The 17885-nt window shown below is 43.7% G+C and overlaps 1 protein-coding gene across 1 annotated transcript; it reads left to right on the forward strand.

Moving 5' to 3' along the window:
- Positions 1-1917: 1917 nt before the first annotated feature.
- Positions 1918-16608, forward strand: BCL2L14 (BCL2 like 14). Its single transcript, XM_075727880.1, has 6 exons — positions 1918-1926; positions 10259-10702; positions 13336-13500; positions 14449-14516; positions 15544-15816; positions 16567-16608. Exons 2-6 carry the CDS (start codon positions 10267-10269, stop codon positions 16606-16608), a joined length of 984 nt encoding a protein of 327 aa, XP_075583995.1. The 5' UTR covers positions 1918-1926; positions 10259-10266.
- Positions 16609-17885: the final 1277 nt, after the last annotated feature.

Genomic DNA, 17885 nt, shown 5'->3' on the forward strand with positions numbered 1-17885 from the left:
TCCTGTGTGCAGCCAGCACTGACAATTTGCTAACACAGACTGCCACACTCTTTCCTAAATACCACCAGGGATTTAAAAGAATCTGGGTATTTTGATTTCTCAGTGCTTTAAAATGATGATCAGAATGGCTACTCTCAAGGGTATAGGGATATTCTGGGTATGAGGTGGAAAATGGCAGAAGCCGATGGAAGCGATGGGTTGAGTGAGTAGCTGTATGTCAGAGGAGGTCATCAGTCCATGGGTAGTGATGCTGCCTCAATCAAATCAAATCAAACCAAATCAAATCAAATCAAATCAAATCAAATCAAAGTTTGATTTTGCCAGTATATTTCAAAAGTTATGCAGGGCTATATATCCAGCTCTGGTTATACGGTCAACACAAGTACCGAGTGGAAAATGGCCAATTTTTGTCTGTTTTATCATTATATAACACAGAACAACAATACAATCATTTGTATAGGAATAGAATAGACAAAATGGTGCAGAGTCAACGTTAGTTTGGTTTTTTCTCAGTCCTCTCACTTTCTGACTGGTGCTATAAAATACAAAATTGCACTTTTAAAGGGGTGGTGGTTTAGGTATTTTTCCATTCTTCCAGCAGGCTACCATTCCCTTTTCTGGGCCTCAAATACCACTTTTTTTCCCCTCTTAGTATTGGAGAAAGTATATTCTGCATTGGGGTATGGTGTATGTTTGAAAAGAAAACGAAAATTGAAGTTTTTGCAGTCTAGGGAATGACAGATCATTAATAATCCGTAATATGCACGCTTTCCATCTGCTATTATTGCTCTCAGGTCAGTTGGCCCTAGGAAAGCAGGAAGGAAATGGAAAGCTTCAGTGAACATGAACAAAAAAGCTTCTATAAGCCTGCAACGTATAAATGAACTCCAAGCCGCTATTCCCTGGAAATGCAAAAGTTGGCTCTGCTTATATTTCTGTTTCTACTAGTAAATTCCTCCCTTCGCAGGAAAGGCACCAGACAGACCTTTTCCGTACAATGGTCTCAGACGCAGGCGCAGCCTCAAGTGCTTTGTTCCTGAGAAGGGATCTCCTCCCAGTCAGAAACCCCTCTGTACCTCCTAAGACTGTTTCTCTGCCACAGATAAAGGCAAGCGTTCGCCCTCTTCAGCTACTTCATGTGCATCAGGCCCCTCCTAACTTGCAATTTAGTCTACAAGCTTATTTCGAAAATGGAAGGTCAGTGGCACAGTGAAAATCCCTCTTAAAGCGGATGCGTGCTTCTGAACCAACTAACTTGGGGTTAATTATATGGCTAACAAAATCACAATTTTGGTCCACGAGTTACAACAGCAATACCATGTCGCTGTTGCAATCTTACTAATCTTATCTAATTAAAGTTTGACATGATTTTGAAAAAAAATGCAATGACATACGAAAAACAGACTAGTTTACAGTTGTTTATAGAAGAGGCATAACTGTTTTCAAAACACTTAAAAAAACCTTCCTGTATCAAAACAATGATTTGATTTGACCTGTACCATTGAGAAATAAAGGGTTTGGAAGGAAAAAAACAGATAGCTTTTCACAAGAAGCCCCGAAGAGCTATAGACATTTTTCCCCTTGCCTAGTGCACTGCTGAGAACAAGTCACGTGTAGAATGGGCTGGCCCTACCCTTTCTGGTTTTTGTAAGCAAACTGACATATTTGAACTTTGTTCTCACAAGGAAGTTACACGGGGCATTTTTTTTTATGGCAAGTGCAGTGCCCTTCTTAGCGAAAGCTTATGAACACATGTTTTGATCAAAGACTGAAAATATTAAATAAAGAAGTGAACTTCACGTTTCTGAAGGGAAGTACTGTGCTTGCAAGGCTGGCTTTAGCAAAACAAGCCTAGCCACTGGAGAAGGAGGAGAAAGAATTGAGCTCAGCGGGCACCCAGGGTTACCGGTGCAATACACCTGGAAGGTAATAAAAAAACCTTTTCTTCTCTGAACTTGGTTTCTCTTGTATAATGTTTGGCTATCCAGCATGAGACTCTCTGGATCTTATTTGCATACAGATTAAACGGCTACATTTATCATAGTTAATTTAGGTTCCGAACAATGTACTTTCAGGTTTAGCTGTGGTGTCAAAAGGGGAAGGAACTGCCCTGGAACTTTTGGAGCTGCCATACAAGCTTTGCTGCTGTTGTCTGTATGCTTTTGAAAGAAGAGATTGACATAGCTAGCCAAGGAGAGCAAGATCCTTTTCTGCCAACCACACTGCAGTTAGTTGTGGAAGGTTGGATTTAAAATTTGGGGCTACCCCAGTGAATTCATGTGGACTTCCATCCTTACCACCTGGTTCTTACAGGTCGGCCCAGTTCAAGCTAGGTCACCCCTTGCTGGTAAAGTGCCTTCATTTACAACTGAAAGAAACTCTAATCCAAGCAAGTAAATGGTGGAGGTGATTCAGCACCTGACATGCTCCCCTCAAATCATCAGTAACCAGACCAGTGCTTCCCTTTTTGCTCCTAGATTTTTGCTGCACAGTGGCAGCCAATTTAGTCTACTGGACGTCATAAATATGTGCCTTACCATTTCTGTTGGTGCTGAAAGCCAAGTAGTGCATCACTTCTAGAGGCTGAGACAGCCTCTTAGCTCTGAATATGGGAAATACTTCTGGACAGCCCCAGACTAGCAGACAACTTTTCTTCTGAAAGACATGTATCAGCATAGACCTTTTAATATAGCATGCATTGTATCTGTTGCACAACAGTGCTCATGAAATATCTGTTGCCACTAGGGATGTTTTCCTTGGCGTCCTAGTGTAGCTCTGCCTTCACTAATTATGTTGTATCCTATTTAGTTAAGCTTAAATAAGGGGTGCATAATCCTTCAGCTTGCAAGTTACTGCTTTCCATCCTAGAGGCAACTGTATTGCAGTACCACACGGAGAGGTCCTTTCTTGTGGGCTTGTGTGTAAAACCAGATTTCCACAGCAGAGGTCCTTTCTGGTGGGCTCATGTGTAAAACGGGATTTCCACAGCATCTGTACAGTTTAAAACAGTTCAGCCTCCCTTGCACAGACAATACCTCTCCGTTAAGGGTTTCATGAGAATGACTGACTCAATATGTACAAAATATTTCTTCAGCAAAGTTTGTTGCTTACCTGCTAATGAACTCTGGAGACCCATGATGGTTCTGCTTTTCTCCATGAGAACTATCAGTAAGTTAGGGTCATCCACCCAGAGGAAAGGATCTAGCTTGAAGAGCTGGGAGAGGAATCCTGGCCATTGCTTCCCCTTGCACAGGAGTCTCCACTACCATGTGCCCCAATCTGCTCCTCTGTACATGAGAGCAAAGCTGAAGGGAAGGACCAGCACCTGGGATGAGTCAGTGAGGTAAACCGCAGTGCTTTTATTCTTAGTGCCCTTCTCCAGCATTGCCTCAAAAATAAAACGTTTTATTCTGAACTGGTGTCCCAGGCAAGGAACCACATTTCTGTCTCTGCTGGTTGAAAGAGACGCACCAGACCAGACCTGAATAGCTTGCACTAGCAGTAATTTTTGGGGGCCTCTTTCACTTCTCCTTTTTGCTTTGTCTATTCAGCCTTTCAGGGCAGGCACTTGTAGAGTTAGCCACCATGATGGCTTGCAGCTATACATGCAACTAGCTATTAATAAATAACAACAATACAAAAACTGTCAAGAAATGGCATAGCCAGGACACCACTTGGTCCAGTTTTGGTGATGACAGACCTATAGCTGGATGCCCTCCAGCTATTTCATCTGTACTCGAACTTCGAGGCTTCACTTCCTCCTAACGAAGATTAAACAGCTGTGCTGCTAGTTTATCTCCTTTTTATGGTTTCCTTTCTATATCCCACCCACTCAGCCTCGTACAATAAACTTCTCGAGCTTTTAGTTGACTATCGTTGCAATTGGCCCAGGGTGGTTTTACAGTGTTACAAGTTTGGGGGGTATTTTTGTGGACTTGTGCAAGTTTAGCCAGTATTGGCTCTCAGAGACTCCACAGGAAAGCAGGTTTTGTTGGTTGTGCTGCTCCCAGAAGTCCAGCTGTGTTTTTGCCAAATTTCTCCATCCTGGCAGGTAATTCTTGAAGTGGATGGAAGGTTATAGCTAAACATGACTCTGAGCATTGGCAGTTCAGTTTCCATTTTTGGGGAAATGTCATGCGGGTGCGACATTTAGCAATGGGAGGAAAAGGTCTGGAGGAGAGTAAAGAGGGAGAGTATAACACTGCTCCCTCAGAGCCTGCAAGCTCCAGAAGATGAATAGTTTAGACCAGAGTTTTTAAGTAGACAGAATGAGACCATGTTGTTACTCTCCATAATCTGATCCTCTGAGTTTCTTTTAATCATCCTAGGAAATAATATGCAGATTTGGGTTTTAGCAGGACTTCCAAGTACTTGTCAAACCGAATCAATGCTTGCATTAAAAAATGTTCTTTATAGAAACTAATTTCAGAGACAGAGCTCGTGCAAAGCAAGGGCTGCTTCTGCAAAAGGCCTGGCTTGTCTCTGGCCCATACCAGACGGGATATTGGAAAAATAACGTGGTTACAGTATGAAGAAGTAAGTCTAAAGAGAGACATAAGTCACCAATTAAGATTTCAAACTTTAAAATTAACTGAAAAATGAGTTAGTTACTGGCAGTCTCCTTCATAAATGCTCGCTGGCATGTGGTGATAACTCCTTTTCTTGCTACCTGCAAGTAATGGCATAAATGAGCTGTGACTCCTTATTCGCTTTTTATGCTCCTCCAGCCTCGTTGCATGCACAGGGGTGAGATTTCTTACTGAGACGCCAGTGCTGAAAGAAGTCCCAGTAAGGAAGCTCCTATACCACATTTTTAGCAACATAGTTTGTTTCATTTCTCAAAGGTTCCCCATCAGAGCGAGGTGCCGGCTTAGCTGTACAACTTCATCTGATGTGCAAGTGCTTATTTGATGTTACGTACTAGCAAGCTGTAATAATACCCTACTTCCTGCTATTGGTCTGCACGTAGCCTCATTTAGGAGACTGACCTTTGAACTCTTACTTGATTTTTATCTGTACAGCTACCTTGAGTAGGGCTGTTGTCAACGTATAAGAAATAGCCCATTATATAGGGCTGTAAGGGGTTTTGATTGCTACTACTGGTAATTTCTCTTGCTATTTGGGAATGAATTTTTATATTATTTTGTATCATTACTTTACAATTTATATAGGTTTTCTATATATAGTTTATCTATTTTTGTACTGTTATTTATATTTTTATATTAGTGAAAAATGAGTATATATGAATGTTACACAAATTACTTTAGATCTACAAAGAGTACCCATTGTGGGGAAGGCTATGCTGTTTTAAGTAGCGTTGGTGTCTGATGTGAAAGATGAAATTAGATCTTTTCAAGGAGGAACTTGAGTTTGCATAAAGTATTAAATAATGAAAAAGAATGGCATAGCCTTTAAAATTTTCTCTCTATTTCTGGACAAACTTCAAAATGAAATACATGCTTGGTCTGGTTTCCAGGGCAAAGGAAAGTGCCTGTTCCTGGGCTCATTGCCTAGCTGAAGGGATTTGCTGTAGCCTTGCTTTCCGTTTGGTAGAGACACTGAGAAGTGCAGTGCAGCTTAAAACACTCTTTAAACTGCTCTGGTTTGCACTGGAAGATGGGCTCATACAATCACGGGGCACGGAAAAGGTCTCACCTTTGCTCCCTGCATCCTAAGGGTGGTATGCACATTCGTGCTCCCTTCCTAGGCACAGCAACGAAGCAGCAGCAACTCCATGCCTGTCTTGCATCATTTCAGTTCTACTTTTTTTCCTCTGTATTTCTAGCTCCCACTTCTTTTTCTCCACTTGGTTCATTTCTTATACCAGTCTCATGCTGACTTTTTTCTGCCGGGCTTTCCGTTTCCTTTTCAGGTTCATTAAAGCTGCCTGCACAAGTGCTGTGAGAAGACGCAAAGCTCCTGCTGACCCTTTGAATATCTCCAGGCAGCAAGTAGCAAGAGAAGGGGAACATGCGCCCTCTCTCCCAGCCTCCAAACTGCCCTGGCCGTGTCCAGCAAACAGGGACTCACCTTGGCATGACCTTGTGAGCGAAAGGTCTCCGCGCAGTACTGGGCCTTTCACAGAACAGGGCTTCTGCCGAAGCCCAGAAGGCTGTTCAAAGACAACATAGTTGTTTGTACCTTGGATGCTATTGGGATGAATTCTCACCCAAGCGCATAGTTAGGGATGAGTGAGATGTTTTGCCACATATAGTTAAGTATAGATTTCTAAACATTAAATTGCAGCACACTACTAGCAGAAGACTGAGCAAGGCAACACCCAGGCTTGCAGTGGGAAGAAAATTTCAGAGAGGGTGTTGCCATGTGTTTGAGACAGGCGTCGAACGCTTGGGATGGTGGTGTGTCAATAGCTTAACTTGAGGACAATTGGGAAATTATATTTTGGCTCACTCATGGAGTGACTTAACATAGCAGCTCCCTGAGAGATAAACAAGTTGGGTGGGTGGCCGAGCCCAGAGAGTTGTGGTAAATGGTATTAAGTCCAGTTGGCAGCCGGTCACGAGCGGTGTTCCCCAGGGCTCTGTTTTAGGGCCAGTCTTGTTCAATATCTTTATCAATGATCTGGATGAGGGGATCGAGTGTGCCCTCAGTAAGTTTGCAGACGACACCAAATTGGGTGGGAGTGTCGATCTGCTCGAGGGTAGGATGGCCCTGCAGAGGGACCTGGACAGGCTGGATCGATGGGCCGTGGCCAACTGTATGAGGTTCAACAAGGTGAAGTGCTGGGTCCTGCACTTGGGTCACAACAACCCCATGCAACGCTACAGGCTTGGGGAGGAGTGGCTGGAAAGCTGCCTGGCCGAAAAGGATCTGGGGGTTTTGGTAGATAGCCGGCTGAACATGAGCCAGCAGTGTGCCCACGTGGCCAAGAAGGCCAACAGCATCCTGGCTTGTATCAGGAATAGTGTGGCCAGCAGGAGCAGGGAGGTGATTGTCCCCCTGTACTCGGCACTGGTGAGGCCGCACCTGGAATACTGTGTCCAGTTTTGGGCCCCTCAATACAAGAAAGACATTGAGGTGCTGGAGCGTGTTCAGAGGCGGGCAACAAGGCTGGTGAAGGGTCTGGAGCACAGGCCTTATGAGGAGCGGCTGAGGGAACTGGGGCTGTTTAGTCTGGAGAAGAGGAGGCTGAGGGGAGACCTTATGGCTCTCTACAACTACCTGAGAGGAGGTTGTAGTGAGGTGGGTGTTGGTCTCTTCTCCCAAGTAGCTAGCGATAGGACGAGAGGAAATGGGCTCAAGCTGCGCCAGGGGAGGTTTAGGCTGGAAATTAGGAAAAATTTCTTTACTGAAAGAGTGGTCAAGCATTGGAACAGGCTGCCCAGAGAGGTGGTGGAGTCACCATCCCTGGAAGTGTTCAAAAAACAGGTAGATGTGGCACTTCGGGATATGGTTTAGTCTAGTCTACCCTTGATTGGTTTAGGTGGGCTTGGTAGTGTAGGTTAATGGTTGGACTGGATGATCTTAAAGGTCTTTTCCAACCTAGACGATTCTATGATTCTAAGTCGTCTTCCCTTTCTCTACCACTGGATGTGCTGGGTTTTTTTCCCCATTTTCCCCCCCTCTCCCTATCACTCTATTCCCATTCTCATTTCTTTAGTGACTGTCCTAAAGTGAAAGTAGAAGCCGGTAATATCCCAGAGCAGTATCTGGAACAGTCCTTTCTCTTGAGGGAAAAATAGAATCCCTAAAATGGGACGCAGACTGTGAGCTGCATAGATGCATTTAGCAATGCAAGGTTAGAGGAACCGTCATGTTGGACCTACAATGCGACACTTCCAGGTTTTTTCCTCCTCAACCCTTTCCCTTTCTTCTTTCCCTTCCTCCTCTCCTTCCTCTTCCCCTTTTCTTTCCTCATCTCCTTCGCCTTCCCCAGTAAGGACAATTCTGAACTATGAGTACATGTAAGCCATGGGTTTGGAGTTGGTCTAATTTCTGATGCTCATACATTTGTTAAGGAGGGGTTTGGGGGTTTATATGTTCCTTTTTTCCCTTCTGTTGTCTCAACACCACCACCAAAAACCAATTTAGCATGATGGAATTAAGTGCCTTATTTAAGTTTTTTTATATTGGTTGCTTCCTGCAGCTAATGGCAAAGCAGCAGAGTGCCACAAACCTTTTTTTTTTTTTTAAATTAAAAGGTTACAAATGTGAATCCTAACCAAAATGAAGTTAAAATCTTACAATAAAAATAGTAATGAAAACAAGGTGACAAGTCAGCTGAGCTTTGTTTCTTTCCATAACTTGCTGGGGCAGGGAAATCTTTTTTGACTAATCAGTCACTTCCAACTTTTTTATTAACCCCACTATAAGTGTGTCAGTCCTAACACCACCGATATCCAGAAGGCAAATGGTATCCTTTATACCTGAGTAGTGAAATGAGATGCATGTGAGGTGAGATGTCTGTTCGAAATAGAGGTGCTCAGAAGCTTAAAGCCAGACTTTTACTAAAGGCGAGCCAGTATCCTCCTATGGATTTTCATGGGAGTGGGATGGTTTACACCAGATGAAGATCTGGTGCTTCATACATATATATATGACTTATTTCACCCTCATACTTAGGCAAAAAAAGTTTCAGGGTCAGATGGATCATAATGTGACAACATGTAGTTTTCTGGAGTTTGAAGGAAGCAGTGAGTAACCAGAGCTCTGCTCAGTAAAGACAGGTGATCTGCAATTAAAACGCAGCCTGGCAATCTCCCTGCCTCTGAGCCCTGCCTCCCAGCACCTGTGAAGAAACAGGACACACAGGTCCCTTCATACCCCATGGCTGTACCTGCACACCCCTGCAGAATAAGGCTGTGCTAGAAAGCTACCTCCTACAGAACAGCTGCCCTGTTGTTGTGAATTACAAGGGATGGCTCGCTCTTATCCCAACGGCAGAAGTTAAAAATACATGGGGAGCAAGGCACCCCATTCCCACTGACTCTCCTTTGGACTCAAGGGGTGTGTGGCATGTTTTTAACTCCCAAATGTAAGTGTCCATGCTTAGGATTTACATGTCCTGTTGGATACATATCAGCAACAGCATTACATTCAAAGTGGCAAATAGCTGAATGATATTCCAGACAGGAAGAAATCAGCTTCAGTTTGTTTCTGTCAGGCTGAAGGCATAGTGCGAGTGAATTTGGTACTTGTTAAGAGAGGGCAGTGGGGACAGAAGCCGCCTATTTCGGCTTGTCAGCAACAGAGACCCTGGTGACATGTTCTGGATATGTGCGTAATTTTGTTTGACTTTGCACGGGTCATTGAACTGAGGCATTGCAGAGACCCTGCTGTCGGTGGTCAGGGCTGCCTGCTCAGATAACTAAAACCTCACCTGGGCTCTGCAGAAGACACTTTTTCAGGAATAAAAAAAAGCACAGCAGCTAGGTCGCTGCGTTACAGCTGATCACTCCCATTTCTTCTTGTTGCTCTGGCTTCTGGGAGGCTGGGTGGCAAATGGGTCTAGTGTTAAGCAAAGATTTAAGAGCGTTCCACACTGTGGCTTGATGAGCTATAATCCATATGGAAACAGGAAGATGGCAAAATGCATGTGCGTGCTGTGGGACTGGTATATTTATTTGGACAAGAACAAGTTGCACTAGATAAGTGCCACCACACCATCCATTGTACGCAGTCAAACATGCAAGATTGTCGACTCAGGTCCCCTAAAGTGAAAGGACAGTTGAGATCATTATGATAGGTAAATATAATTTTTCCTAATGTCTGGGCTAGTTCTTGTTTGCTTTCCTACCTAGAGCACTCAGGGCCCAAATTTGTCAAAGCTTCCTCTGAAAGTACAATTTTCATATATTAGATGCTTGCTCATTTGAGCCACAGTATAGGCTTTTCCTTTGCAGTGCTTTGATGAATCGTTGTTCTTTCCATCCCAAGAATCAGTTATTAATGCTATGGGCTTTCCTCTTTCCCTATGCTGCACCCCGACCACTGAATACTCCTTGAATTTCCTCATCTTTTCTGTCTAAGCCACCAAATGCAGTTAAGAGCAATGTATCAGATCTCTTGTTCCAATTCTTTGATGGCCTTGATTGCCACCTGAGGTATTTCTCACTAACCAAATTCTCTTTCTAGAAAACAGTGCTTCTCTGGCTGCTGGGTACTGCAATATTCTTCACATCACTGAGTTTTATACGGTGTTTGGTGAGAGGTTCTGTACAAATGTCAAGTACTGGTTGGTATTCATGAAAAACAGGCTGTTTCCTAAGCCATTAAAACTAAGAATATGTTCTTGCAGGAACCAAGATGTCTTCTCCAAATGATGTCAGTATGGAAGAAATATCACTGGCAGATGATGAGCGCAACAGCATAGAATACAAGATCCTAATGGCCTATGCCCAGCGGCGGTTGTCTGTCAGTAAATATGGGAAACTTCTGAAAAATGAGGCTAATGTGCAGAAATCATCATCCTTAATCAGGGGAAAAGTAAAGAATGACCATCAAAGGGATGAAGATGGACCAAGCCAAAGAATAGTTTGTCAAGGTGGCATACTGCAACGGCAGAGCAAAAAGCATGCAAAAAGAAAGTATTTCCCAGGATATTGTCCACCTTTTCCCTGTGGCAGACCACAGCTGCAAGGGCCCCCACCGCTGCCATCATCTGAAGGTGGCACAGCACGTTTTGTCATTTCTGAGGCACAATCTGAGAGCCTTCAAGAAGGGAATTCTCAGCATCAGACAAGTATGTCTTAGTTCTTTCCTTTTGCTGTTTGTCTTTAAATCTCTCTCTAAATAGCTTAAATGGCTGGTGGCCTGTGGAAAGGCAGGAGGAGGAAGGTGGCTTGTTTCACTTTTTGGTCACCTCTATTGATTTCCAATTAGGAAGGCAGATTGCCAGATCTTCAGTAGTGCTTGCACAAACAAGATTCATGCTTGTGACTGGCTTTTCTGTTTTCCATCATATGGTGGTAAGCATCGTATAATTGCACAGGTTGGGTTTTTTCCGAGCATTGTTTTTTTTCTTTTTCATACCTGGTTAGAAAGAAAACATAGAACACTGGTCAGACTGAAAACTTCCCCACTAAAATCAAGGAAGAGAAGTTGTTTGAAGGCCCATTCAAGGAGCTTTATCATGTGATAAATATTCCACACTAAAGACAGAAGTGCTAGATTCTGCTTCAAACTCTGGTGCCAAGCAGTTGGCAGTGACCAATCTCAAGCACAGAGCAGTCTGTGTCTCTGGGCCACTTCTCATAACCCCACCATGTATCTTAAAGACTGGAAACAGTCTTCCAGAGCTATCTAGGTCTCCTTTACACGTTGCTATTCTATTAAGGCTGAACCTGCCCTCCCATGTGTTGGAAGAGGCTATAATCCATCCCACATCCAGGGATCCCATCCACATAAACATCTTGTACCCCAGCCCCCAAAGCCAGCCCCACATCAAGTGCTGCACTGCAGGCAATGAGATTTTACCTTTTCTGCTCTGGATAATAACTAATACCTTAACTTCTCATACAAGACTGAGAGAGGAGGATGAGGTATCCCCATTAAGTTGCCATACACAGTATATGATAGGTTGCCATATTATTTTCATATATATAAGGTAGGGGGTTGTTTGTTGAATTTATCCCAGCTTGATACTGTTGGTGTCCCAGTGATTGCTCTCCCCTTTCACTGCATTTCAAGGTGTTTCTAAAAATTGTCCATCTTACTTCTCCAGCCTAATGCCCCATCCCTGATCAGTTTAACTGTCCTGGGCCAGCTCCTACCTACCAAGGCCATAACTCTCCCTGCTGCCAAATCCATCTCTGTCTTTCAAGAAAGAGTCCTTGCCTCAGCCCCGTGCCTTTTGCTAGGGGGAAATAAGTATAACTTTCCATTGTTTGGTTGCCAGGGACATATGTCTGCATCCAGGTATCCATTTTTATGTCCATTTTATTTTCACATTACCAAGGAAAGTGCTTGAGTGTTTGGGTGCAATCACTTGATGGCCCTGCCAATACATTGCCTTGTTCCCTGCAGCATGGGTGGCAGCATGGCCTCGATGTAAAACCTCCCTGTGCTGGGTGTTAAGCTCCCTGGGGATCCTGCTTGGCTTCAAATCTGTGCTTTACCTCCCCTTCAGCAGATTGCCGGACCAATTCCTAAAACATCATTACTATTATTATTATTATTATTATTATTATTATTATTATTATTATTATTATTATTATAGTCACTTACCCTGCTAGCAGCTGCACTGCAAGCTTGGCCAGGCCATTCTGGAGAAAATGGAGGTGCTTTTGGGGATTACCTGTCTAAATTGAAGGCCTGTTCAATTTAAAACCAGTTGCCTAATCTTAGGTTTCCAAAGTTATAAAGAGCCCAATCCCCTTCCTAGAAGTTTAGCAGCTCCCTGACAAGCTCTGCCGGCAGACAAGAGAATGGAAATGTCTTGGGGTTGATTCACCAGCCTTGAAATGCAGTTGTTATTGGCTGCATTAATGCCTGCTGCCCTGACAATAAACTCTGCTCATGAATTTTACATGTTATGTGTCAGGCCACTGCTGAGCTTGTCTCAGTGTCTGCTGGTCACGCAGGAGCTACCACTTGGCAGTGGTGGTGGGGAGATCGAGTTCTGCATCCCAGGCTCTGTGAAGCGAATTGTAAGGAAGAGCACCTCTCAGATGAAACAAACCTTACAACAGCTCCTCCCGCTCTCTTTGCTATAGCAGGATCCCCACAGGAGTCCCCTCACCAGGTGATGCCTTCAGCCAGTGAGGGTCCTGAACAGGGTGATTACACAAGGTGGATAAAGCCAGTCTGGTTGCTGAGTTCTCCCAATATTCACGTCTGCTTAATACAAGTGTCAAGGACATGAGAAGCTTTTGTCCTAGAGGTGCCTCTGAAGTGAAGTCTGCTTCTCCTTTGCTCTTTTGCTAATCGCCTGTGAGAACAAGTCAAGAGCATTCAAATACACCCTCTTTTCTGAATCTGGACGTATACATGAGCTAATCGTGGGCAATACCACTCTCACAGTAAGGTCTAAGATTCACAGTCCTATAGAGCAGTACTGTCATGTTTCTTAATACATGGTGTGCTTTGGGGTTGCGAGGATGTACACTAGTGAGCAACACTCACACTTGCTTCTGTATAGCCTCTGTATAGTTAGCTGCTGCTCAAATACTAGAGAGGGCTTGTACTGTGTTACTTGTCTCTCTAAATTATTACCAGCTGATCTCAAGCAATAGCAAAGGCCCAGCAGGTGTAAATGTATCCCTTGGTATCCTCTGGGCACTTCCATCTCAGGGGTTATGTAAATGAGTAAATCACTGAATTATTTCCTGGAAAGATTAATCGCGTTCTTTATTTCCCACCCTCCTTCCCAATCAGGTGAAACAGCAGATGTCAACCACATTGCAGACAAACTTGCCAAGCTTGTTACTTCGAAATCCCAGGAATCTCCTTCAGATGTGTCATTCAAGGAAATGCCTCATGCCTTGTGCTGGGAACAAGACAATAGTGATTCTACTGATGGAAGTGAAGGCAAGGAACATGGTAAGGGTGAAGAATTTGTTGCTTACAGGCAGTATGTCAGGTTGGGATTGCACACTGAGGCATTTTCTCTAGACATGATGACTCAGGACTTCAGTGGTAAGATGCTGTGAAGAAGGCAGTTTGCTTTGATGGTTCTTGCTCTGTTGCCCACATTTCAGGGACTGCTCTTGCAGTCCTCTAACAAGTCCTGCCTGCTACTGCAATTAAAGGGAGCATCCTTAAAAATCCAAGGAGGTATGACATGAGAAAAGAAGGATGAAAGTAAAGTGACTTAAGGTGACGGAGCAGTGGTAGGAGTAGCAGGGCTGGGGGCAGAGTGATACACAGGGGCTCTAAGGCCAAAGACCAGTCCTTGGGGCAATAATGTCTTGGTCAATCCCTCATTGGTGACAGAACAACACTGTTCAACAATCTCTGTTATAAATCTGAACTGCTTGTCTTCCATGACGTCTGCAGAGATTTAGTTTTAATGCAAGCTTTCTAGGGATTTTTGGTTGCAAGAGGGATCCTGCCATACTTGCATTTTCTTCAATCCAGCAAACCTAGAGTTTGTCCTAATGAGTTGCAGGTGTACTTGGTAATGATGAGGGGATTTTATTTTTTTTTTTTTTCCCCTAATTTTAAGTCCTTTTACGTGGGCTTCTGCTAGCTGCTCTTTTGTTCTGGCTTGTTATCAGACATACCTCAAAGCCCAAAGGGCTGGCAGTGGGATATTAAAGCCCTTGCTCTTTCCCAGATTCTTAACTAGAGCAAAACATTGGGCAGATGGAGAAATAGCATTGCTTATTCTACGCAGACTAGAACAGTGAGCTTCAGCTTAAAGCCTGGATACACAACTCGCTGTGAATTTGCCACAAATGAGCAGCTGTTTTCATGATTAAGTGATACAAGGGCTTTCGCCGAAGTTTACTATCTGGTTCCAATATTTGTTACTCTTTTCTTTAACAGACGAAGATAAGATAATACATACAATAGTTTCTCTGTTAAGACAATCAGGGGACCAACTAGAAGAACAGGTAACTCCTTCTGTTTTCAGGAGCTACACAGGCTAGAGTGTGAGAGAGAGATTACACTTCTCTTGGGAGTGAATGTTTTGTAACCTAGTGTGCTCCGTCTCTATCCTGAACTCCCCTTTCTGCATCTAGGGCTTTCTGAAACCTTCGTCATTCATCCTGAAATCTTTCTTGAGACCAGAGGACTAGCAGAGATCTCTGTTGGGATGTGGGAGAAAGGCAACAAAAATGTTGTGCATTTCAAAGAGGAGTCACTTGCCTCATTCCCGTTGAGTTTCATGGGAAGTTGAGCACTCGACTGACTCTGAGAAACTCTTGTGTTTGCATTAGATTTGTCATACAAGTTGTTCCCAGTGGAGGGAGAGAAACTCTACAGCTTTCAGAGTTGCTGTAGGGAAATAAATCTTCTGAGTGCATTTTGACAGCCCTGCTGAAAAGCTATAGAAGAACCCCCGCACAAGTCCACTAGTTGAAGTGGGTGCTTTCTCTTAAAAATATAGGTACTTGTTTCCTTTGCTCCCTTCTTTAGCTGGCCCCTACCTATAAAGATATACTCCCACATGAAGGACATGCTCAGCTCCTGCAGCAGAGAGGTACCCAGATACAGGAAAAAGCATCACAAAGACCGTGACTGAGCAAAAAGAGTTTAGCATGGCAGCTGTGCCAGCACTTCTCATAACCTTGCCTTTACTGTCATCTTCCAGTGCTCCTGTATTTCCATGGCTCCTCACCTGCAGATCTCAATATCAGTGTCACACTTGTTTTGCTTTCTCTCTCTCTGCTTCTCTCATTCAAATGCAAAAAACCTGAAGTTTTTTTTCTGAGAAAAAAAAACACAGGGCCATCTCCAGAGCCTGAATGAGCAGCTTTGCAGCAAGGTGTGGGGTTTGTGTGTCATCTCTTGCATTCAGCACCACACTTAGACTGTACTGCATGTATTACCTAGAGATGTTCTCCTTTCCCAGTGAGACGGGGAAAGCAATTCCAACAAAAGTGGCTCAATTTAACCAATCCTTATGCTTATTTTCAGATCCAAAAGGACAGGGTTTTGTATCAGCGCTTTAAAGACATGCTGTCCTACAGCTTCTTTAAGAGGATCACTGATATGTTCCTGGAGGATGTCTCGGCAGATTCAAAAAGTGAGCCAGGAGGCCAAGTACAATGCACGAAGGTTGCCTTTACAATGGAAGTTGCCACCAGACTTACTGCTGTGGACAACCATCCTATGAACTTGGTCTTGGGCTTCGGATTAAAGTACCTCAGAGAACACTTCAAGCCATGGATTCAGGACCATGGTGGCTGGGTATGCGTTTTGCCTTCCTTGGCTTGTCCATAACCTAAGACACCTTGAAGCAGCCCACTTTCACAGAACATGGGCCAGATGCAAACCAAACCAAACTGCGTATTCTTTAACACAGCGTGTACTCCAGCTGTGGAATTACTTGCTACAAGACATCTTTTATGCTGCAAGTTTTTTATTTACATAGGTCCAAGACTCAATAGGAGACATCCATGGAGTGCTGTTAAGTATAAAACAACATTCCTGGCACAGACAGTCTCTCCACCACAAACAGCTGAAGGCTGGGAGAAACACCAGGAAACTTCACGCTTGCCCTAATCCTATACTTCTCCCTAGAAGTGTGCTGTTGGCAGGTTCTGGGGACAGCATAGTAGTTCAGCAGTTCATACAGCCCGTCCTTATGGTGTGGTATGCTTCCACTTTTCTTGTATACAAAGGCATCTGTTTACCTTCATATCCCTCTTTCAAAGTGAGCTGCGCAAGGTGCTCTTTTGCCAGCTGTGGTGCTGAGCTGCTGCCCTTGGTAGCTCATTTACCTGGATGTGCCGGGAGGCACTTGCATCAGAGATCCTAGTCCTTTTGTGCTTCATGAAATGAATGGAAACATTCAGCAGCTGTACAGCCTGTGTCTGTTGGAATAGATAGAATGTGAGGTCAGGAAACCCGACTGCAAACCTACTGACTGACCTCAGCAAAGTTGAAATTCAGCTGAGGGTCTGAATTGCTTTTATAAGTTTTCTTTCTGTGTTACAGGAGAAGGCTTTGGCTTCACTGGATGAGGAAGAAGTAGAGTAATCATGACTGGATTCATTCTTCAGGGTGCAGGAGCCTTCGGTTAAGGAACATGCAGGATCTTACCACAATCCGATGCCAGAATGATTAGTGGTTATGTGTTTTTATTTCTTCCATGGAAGGTTGGAGTGCTGCATGGCTAACTCTGATGGGTACAATTGCACTTTCTTAAAGTTGGTATTGATGTAGAAGTGTCCTTCAGTGAACAGGAAGGCATCTTCAACCTCCCCTGGAGCATTCAGCCCCATGGATAGTGATTTTAGGTACCTTTCTGAGTAGACATGCTTGCCACTATTCCTAAGGATGGATGTTAAAGTGCAAACTGGAGAAAAATATCAAAGTATGCAGTCAAGAACTACTGGACTGTGATCAACCATCAACCGAGAGAGACAAGTGCTGCCAGCTTTGTGTGGTTCATAGCAGTACCATCTGTTATCAATTCCACAGTCCCTTATTAGAAGACATACCTACACACTCCTACCAGTTCCCTCTTTCCCCCCAGCTCCTTCTCTGATTAGATTCTCCAAAGTGTTGATGCAATTTTATATTTCTGAAAGGGACCGGGTAAGGTTAATGAGGGCTTTTTACTCCAGTGCCTTCCCCATTCCCCCAAGAAAATAGACTTTATCTACCTACAGATGCTTTTAATTTGAACTCTTCTGTTTTAAACCCCTTCAAAACATAGCACAATAGATGCTGACTTTTACAGCATTATTTTGTCCATTAATGTGCAAGATACAAACATTGTGAGAGCTTTGTAGTCCAAGAAATTTAAAACTTATCCTACTGTGTCCGTTTTCCTCTTTATTTAAAAGGAGCTCGATGCTATGTGTAATCTCAGGGATTTCTCCATAAACTGAACTGGCCCTTCAGCCATTGAAAACAAATGATCTGATTAGAGTTCTTGAATCTGTATGTGTGGCAGTGGAAGGAATAACAGTGCATCACTTAGAGGCAGATGCCAGCGAAACTATTCATGATTTTGAGGCTTGGTTTGGGGCCCATTTAGTTGATGACTTCTGGATTTCTGTCCCCTGCAAATTCCCAGTGAAGAAAGAGGGAACTCTGGACATCTGCTGAAGCTGTAAAACCATGGCATCACTTCTGTGACTTTCCAATACAAATAGGTAATATTTCCTGAACAGGCTCTCTGCCTCTCAGCAAGGTACCCTTCCATTACAGGTGCTCATTCTGTGTGTACAAGTATGTTAACTACAAAGATTGCAAGAAGAAGTTATTAACAAATCATGAATTTGAATGAAAGTGATAAAAATCATTTT

The sequence above is a fragment of the Pelecanus crispus genome, chromosome 1 (genome assembly GCF_030463565.1).
Source record: "Pelecanus crispus isolate bPelCri1 chromosome 1, bPelCri1.pri, whole genome shotgun sequence".
NCBI lineage: Eukaryota > Metazoa > Chordata > Aves > Pelecaniformes > Pelecanidae > Pelecanus > Pelecanus crispus.